Here is a 7406-nt window from a genome sequence, read left to right on the forward strand (position 1 = left end):
TTGTGTAAATCCTGAAAAATCTTATGGGATTCTATCATATCTTATCTTTACAGATTATCCTAATCTTAATTGGAGTAAGAAATTAATCTTCCTTACCCTACCTACTACTATCAATAAAGGTAGGGGTGAAAAAACACACCTCAAAATTCGCCCAATTCTCCTTATGCTTCCCACACCCTTTCTCTCAATCTGTCTACAATTTTTCTATCAAATAAGCCTACAACAAAACACAAATTATTTTGGACTTCCAAAAAATAAGAATTCACCCAATTCTCTTTATGCTTATCATCATACCCTCTCTCTCAATCTGTGTACAATTTGTTTGTCAAATGGACCTACAACAAAACACAAATTATTATTTTGGACTTCCAAAAGGTAAGGCATGGGCGCATAGTTGGCATGGCCAGTACAAACTATCACAAATAATGAAAAAACAACACACGCCCACCGTGGGGCTCGAACCCACGACCACAAGGTTAAGAGCCTTGCGCTCTACCAACTGAGCTAGACGGGCTATTGTTAACGTGCGTCCACTACATTCCTATATTTTAATTCGGACCATTACATATTACATTACACATTTACTTTTTTTTTTCCAACTACATTTACTATTTTCCTTTTCACCAAACAAAATAGGATCATTTTTATTAATATTAGATTTTTTTTTTTATTCGAGCATATTTTATATAATCTAAGCCATAGGAAGAGAGCTCTAAACTTAGGTGTAGAGTGGTAGTTCATGCTTTACTTAACTTATCTACGCTCAAATTTACAAATGAGAATGTTATTAGATCCTAAATACCTGGTCTATTAGAAGAATAATTTGAGGAGGATTTGGAAGGAGTCCATAAATAGTTGCATGAAACTTGGATCACATAGGAGCTACTTAAATTCCAAGTTAGATCTGGCATCATTAACGGTTAACCAAACTTTCACATGGTTTGGTTTGATTTGGGTTAGCTTAAAATACAAAATAATACATAAATAATTACCCAACGAAATTAGACCATTTTTTTTTATTTTTCTTATCAAACGACAAATTTTGTTAGATTAGATGTTAGATTAGCCATCAACGGGATTTAAACCCACGCCGTCATGTAAGGGCTCAACACCTTTCCACTACTGTGGTAAAGGGCAAGTGATTGGACCGTTACTTCGGTAACTATTCAGTTTTTCGGCACAATTGCCCTAAGTATACGATATCAAGATCTAGCTAGAAACACTGATAATTAATTTCAAAATCACAAACAACGTACGAGTTCATAAAACTATTATACCTTGAACATAATGTAAAAAAACACTAGTCTGAACTTTCCACCTTACAATCTAGTGATTTTCTATTCCGCCCGTCAAGCTACCGGAAATCACAACTCAGTGAAACCCAAAGTGAACTGCACCTGACTCACTACAGCTTCTACTTTAGCACCCCCAGCATTGTGATACAGCTTCTATTTTAGCACCCCCAGCATTGTGATGCAAACCTGAAATCAGAGGTTTCGGAGATTGTCACCAGTGAGAACGGTACCAAAAGGGAATTTCTGCGGACAGGGTTACACAGTCTCGAAGCTAATCAGATTTAAGATCTACGGAGCCTCCATTTTGGACACCGGCAGTTTCCTCGTTCAACTGCAAAAGATCACCAAGAGTAACTAGAAGGAAGGAAGGCAAAAACAAATGCAGACACAAAATACAAGACGTGGCACACTAATCCATATGTTCAACAACTATGACTGCAATCGCCACGATTCCACAGTGATGAACAATCTAAGGAGATAACATTCTGTAGGCTTACCTTCTTAAGGATCTTCTTCTGGAAACGATATCCCTGTTGAAATTGGTCAAGTGTTAATGATTGCCAAATCATTTATCAGTTAAGATCAATAGACAAGGGTACACCGTGTCAAGATAGTATTTTACCTTTTCTGTTCCATAAATGTAATCACAGTAGGTGAACACTGAAGCAAAATTACTCTGGCTTTGTCCTCCAACGTAATGATGGTAATCATGATACTCAGCACCGCCATAAAATGGGATATACTTTGTGGGAGTCCAGGGGAAGTCATAACTGTATGACAAATCATAGATTAAAACTTGCTCTGCATATGGTAGTCAAGATTTCAGTTCAGAAGATACACATAGCAAGGATACAAAGAGCACATGTTCGGAAAAACCATATGATTCTTGTGCTTCCGAAAATAACATAAAAACGAACAGTTTGGAAGAAGTCATCGCATTTAATTTAGGATAGACATGCCATCCAAGAGGCTACCTGGATTCATATATTGTAGCAGTCTAACTGGCACATAAACTGAGGCTTCCTTCTCAGCCGATCCACAAAAGCAACGGTGTGGTACCTATGTTACTGGACTAACTCTTTATCCACAAACATCCCCACCTATAAAGTGGCATAAACCTCACCAATGCAATTCTCTAGCCTCAACCCACATTACCCAGGTGAATTTTCATGGGTCCTTTGTCATTAAGGTTAGTCCTTCAAAATATCACTTTTCATTTTTTGTTTTAGATATGTAATCACCTCCTAATACCAGAATAATTTCAACATTACAGGAACCCACAACATGCAGCTGTGATCAGAAACAATTAAGGCAGTCCGTAAAAGTCCTATGTCTCCCTAAAGTGGTATGAAGGAAGTTCAAAGTACACATATACTTCCTCTAAAAAATAACTAAATACTGCAGCGTTTGTACTTTGTACAAAAGCTTGGCGATGCATTTAGACATGACAATCGAACCAGAATATCTAAAAAGTTCATGTGGTTAGCCCATGCAATCTCCATTTGTAGATATCAAAACTTTTCAGCGAGAATCCATCACAAGTAGGATGTTTAACAACCGTCATGGTGCTGAACAAGAAATTAGTGACCAATATTCAAAGTTTTTGCTTTTCTCCTCCAAAATTTTTATTTGTAAACTAAGTGATTAGTTTGGCCAATCCATATAGAAGGTATCAACCCAATGGGAACACAAAAAAGTACTAATTTACATAATAAAAGTTTAGGCAAAAAAGGCATTATCGTACTGATCCTGGACCCCATCATTAAAAAGTTAAGGCACTGTTTAAGACCTTTAAATCTAAAGTACCTGGCATAGGATTATATTAGAAAAAGAGAGAGAGATATGAAAGGAATTCAAAAGCTATCATCATTAAGTCACAATCAGCAAAAGAAGAAAAGGAACCACGAAAAAAGAAAAATGCAGCGTGCGTACCCGCTGTGCGTTTCTATGGCCTCAATCTGCCGCAATGCTATCCACGACCAGAATGTGACCATGTGGCCAGGAACCAAGGCCGGACCGAGAAAAGATGGGATACCAAGGATCAAAATCTCAGCCCAATGAGCATATGGCGCTGCAAATCCAATCGGAGCAGTGTACTCGTGGTGAACTCGATGGATTTTCTCATACCCCCATTTATTATGTAAAAATCTGTGGATCCAGTAGTTGGTATAATCTTCTACCAAGAAATAAACTAACAATTGGCAAAGCATCTCCCATCCAGAAGGCAATGGCAATCCCGTTCGAATTCCGATTAACTGCTTGTAAACAGAATCTAATCATATTCATAAGATGCAAAAACAGAAACTATAACAGGAAATTGAGGAGAACTTTAATGACCCAGTATATTGCAGCAGGTATTCTAACAATAAAACATATAAATTAATCCCTACGAGAGAAATAATTATTCAGAGGTACAATGATCTCATCAGATTTTCAAAAAAATTCACATTCCTTGCGTTTTACACAGAATGCAAAACCCCACAAATTCCCTGACACAAAAATTTATAAGAAATAATAAAATAAAAGGAACAAACCCAATATTTTAAAACCCAATTCAACATTCTTCACAACCACGCAAACCCCAATTCCATAAATCCAATATTTTACAGAACCCAGCGAAACCCAAATCCGAATTCTTCATAAAACCCAGCAAACCCGATTCCAAAAATTGTCAATAAGTCTCAAAATCCAGCAAACCCAACTCCGCAAATTCAACATTTTTCCAAAACCCCGCGAACCCAAATCGACAAAATCGCAGATTGAAATTGATTGATAAAATTCGAACCTGGATTGAAGGGTAAGAGACGAGCTGCAGGGGGCCGACGATGAAAAAGAACATCCACATGACGTCCTTGTAGCACTTTAACATGTCAGAGAAGGGCAATCGGACTTTGGGCTGGATCTTGTAGCGATCGAGGCCGGCCCACCTGAGAACCTCCATGAAAACCAGAGGGAGAGGGACGAGGGAGAAGACGACGAAGAGGAAGAGAATGTTGTGGCAGTAGAGGACGTAATCGGACTTGGAAGCAGAGTAGTTGAACCACAGTGTCTCGGCGAAGGTGAGGTTTCGGCTCAAGGCCGCCGAGGCCTCCTCGATGGTCTGGTAGGGCAGCATTGGGTGGTGCGGTGCCGGCTGTGCTCGGAAGAGTATGATCGAAATCAATGGCGGCTATCGGTGATGAGCTGAGGGTGGAAGAGAGAGAGATGGGGGATTAGGTACACATGGGTGCAGTGGAATGTGCTGGAGGGGGTTCCGTTGGCTAAAATATGCGGGAACTTTTAAACGACCACGGAGAATCGCGCGCATAACAGAATACGACAGCAGTCACAAGGAACTAGCTAGTAAGTTGCAATCCTAATTTCTTAATTGTGTAAATCTTTCTTATATGAGATACAGGACATCTGTTCTCATACAATTTGTATTATTTGGAGTGGACAGTGTTGTAGGTCTATTTAACTGGACAATTAAAGAGCAAAGAGAGAAGAGAGAGTTAATGTAATTCTGAGATGTGTTCTTTCTCATCCCATTGTGACTATATTTATAGTAGTAGAAAATGTAAATTCCTTACCCCAATAACATTACAACTCTAATAAGTTAATATCTCAAAAATATGATAGGGTAGAATCCCACAAGAATATCTCAATATTTAATAGGATTTACTTAATCATACTTCTAAACCCTTAGGCAAGGGCGAAGCCAATATTTGATTTCATGGCTGGGCTAGGTAAAATAATTACTATAAAGTAACATAACTTTTTGTACCTACATAAAATAATATAATGATACATGAATATGAAACTCTAAAATCTAAAATAATAATCCAAACTGACATAACAGGTAATACAATTTCATTTTTTACTTTAAAAATCTTCATTAATTACATATTAAACTATAGTTTTTATTAGAATTGGGTGGGCTATATATGAGTATAATTGGTTTGTAGTAGGTTAATACATAGACTATTAGCAAGAGTTCAAACTAAAGCCCCCTAAGCTACAACCCACCTTAGTCATGGGTGTAGCTCCGCCACTGTCATTAGGACCGCAACACTCCTTCTTGAGTGTGTAAATACTCAAGCAAAACGTCGCATCATGTCTTCAGCAGTGAAATAGATCAGTTGATGAAGTCATTGACACAACGAGAGCATGTGAGTCTCAAATTAATGAAAGCATGCATTAGTAAAACTCACAAAACGTCACCACGATAAAACCCAATATGGAAGAAAAGCCGATAGACTAAGGACAAAACATGATAAGTATGCATAATGTCCAAACTAAACGTCACACACACGGGACGAAAGTAGGAAACCTCACAAGGGTATTACCAGCTCAGGATGCGTGCCTTGTTAAAACCTCCTTGGGTAGCAAAAAGCCTGGTGGGAAAAATGCTCCTAAATGTAGGAAAAATAGTACATTAAGATCAAGTGAGTATACTTTGGATACTTTCCCTAAGCTTGACAAAACTTACAAATAAGAGAACTATAAGCTATTCAAGTGAAAAAGTTTACGCATGTCAATTCCTTGGACGAGCTTGTAACATCTCGTCCCGGAAATATCGAAACGTACATTTGAAATTACAATTTTTACCCCCTAGTTCGTTAAACTTATGTGTAGTTTTGTGTTGTGTGGTGTAGTAGGACCACACACACTCATACTCTCTCTTTTCTCCCGGGATTCCTGATAGGAGCATATTTAGGCGACTTACTTAGCTTGTTTTCGTGCATCTTTGTTGTTAATTCATAGTTGTTTTAGTAGATTAAGCCATTTTCGTGTGTTTTTAGGTTCATATGGCTAAGGGAGCAAAAAGATGCATTTTGGAGCATTTTGGAGCAAAATTGGGCTTGGATTGGATAGCATATGATTGGAGCCAAAGTGTTGGACGAATTTGAAGACCTTGTATTCACTTTGGACATAAAACAAAGGGCCTAGCCCATTCTCTCTTAAACCAACCCCAAGGCCATGCATTTCCTTCCAATTCCAAAACCCACAATCACTTCAAAAGCCATGCAAATCCATATTCAACACCCTAAACTACAACCATGCATCATTACACCACCTTCTCCATCTTCATTCCACATGCATTTCAACTCACATGCACTCATCATCATTCAACCTAGTGTCACTCCCATACTTTTCCATTGTATAATTCATCCACATACATCTTTAATCATTCACTCACAAGCTTTAACCAACAAACAAATCATCCAACACATGCACCCATCTTCATTGCCGTGGCTTTCCCCCTTAATTCCAGCTTCACAACCATGCACAACACATGCATTCCCACCCTTACAAGACCCTAATCATTCATCCATACAATCTTGCATAATTCACAAACACATAATCATTCACCCTAGCTTTAATTCACATGCATTCACACACTAACAACAACTTAATGCCGTGTATTCCCTTGCCTTTCCACAACTTTTCCTAGCTAATTTTCACATGCATTCACTTCATCATTACACCACCACTCATTCTTTAAAAATCCACATGCACATTCAATCATTCATTCAAGCCCCCTTGTGCCATGTTTCCCCCTTTTGTTCCCACCCATCACATGCATCATCATCAAACAAACACTCAATGCCGTGGGTTCCCTTTGCTTCCCTTGTGCAATTCCAGTTTTCACATGTGTCCTAGCTGTTTTTCCATCATTCCTCCACACAAATACTTAAACAAACAGCCATATGTTCCCTCCACTACCCCTATAAATACCCTAGCATTCATTCATTCAATTCATATCTCATATTTCCATTCACAACACTTCACACAACACCAATACACATCCATTGCCGCAATTCCCCTTCCATTTTCTGTGCAGTTTTTCTCCTTCATTGCAGCCACTATCCAACCACTTCCCATCCCTCCAAAACACTTCACATAATCCCCAAAGCTCACCTTAGACCTTGTGCTACAACAACGAGGAAGAAAAGAGTGCCTAAACGTTCATACAATTCAAGTTTGAGTTGTTGGAATGTTTAGGTGTTTCTTTGATTTCAAAGTTTAAATTTAATTCTCTTTGTTTTGTACGTATGAGAAGGGAAGAGAAGAGTGCCTAAACGTTCATACAATTCACGTTTGAGTTGTTGGAATGTTTAGGTGTTTCTT

General features: G+C 38.4%; 1 protein-coding gene and 1 non-coding gene across 2 annotated transcripts; both read right to left on the minus strand.

Annotated features, from left to right (window-relative positions):
• Nucleotides 1–441: 441 nt before the first annotated feature.
• On the minus strand, nucleotides 442–514 carry TRNAK-CUU. The gene has a single exon. It is a non-coding gene; the product is annotated as a tRNA-Lys (tRNA).
• A 696-nt stretch (nucleotides 515–1210) lies between these two features.
• Nucleotides 1211–4546, minus strand: LOC125470645 (methylsterol monooxygenase 1-1-like). Its single transcript, XM_048569945.1, has 5 exons — nucleotides 4081–4546; nucleotides 3228–3550; nucleotides 1918–2065; nucleotides 1793–1825; nucleotides 1211–1626 (listed from the first exon to the last, which is right to left on the minus strand). The coding sequence occupies exons 1-5, from the start codon at nucleotides 4408–4410 to the stop codon at nucleotides 1567–1569; spliced, it is 894 nt and encodes a 297-aa protein (XP_048425902.1). The 5' UTR covers nucleotides 4411–4546; the 3' UTR covers nucleotides 1211–1566.
• Nucleotides 4547–7406: the final 2860 nt, after the last annotated feature.

This window comes from the organism of the source record quoted next, unplaced genomic scaffold (genome assembly GCF_019419815.1).
Source record: "Pyrus x bretschneideri cultivar Hongxiangsu unplaced genomic scaffold, Pyrus_bretschneideri_v1 Contig101, whole genome shotgun sequence".
NCBI lineage: Eukaryota > Viridiplantae > Streptophyta > Magnoliopsida > Rosales > Rosaceae > Pyrus > Pyrus x bretschneideri.

Bases quoted from the DNA above. Each gene is read 5' to 3' on its own strand.
- LOC125470645 (XM_048569945.1), bottom strand. From the start codon at position 4,410: ATGCTGCCCTACCAGACCATCGAGGAGGCCTCGGCGGCCTTGAGCCGA. The intron at 2,066-3,227 runs GTACGCACGCTG...TTTGTCATACAG, and splicing joins GCCATAGAAACGCACAGCGG to TTATGACTTCCCCTGGACTC. The intron at 1,627-1,792 runs GTAAGCCTACAG...GATCTTTTGCAG, and splicing joins AGAAGAAGATCCTTAAGAAG to TTGAACGAGGAAACTGCCGG.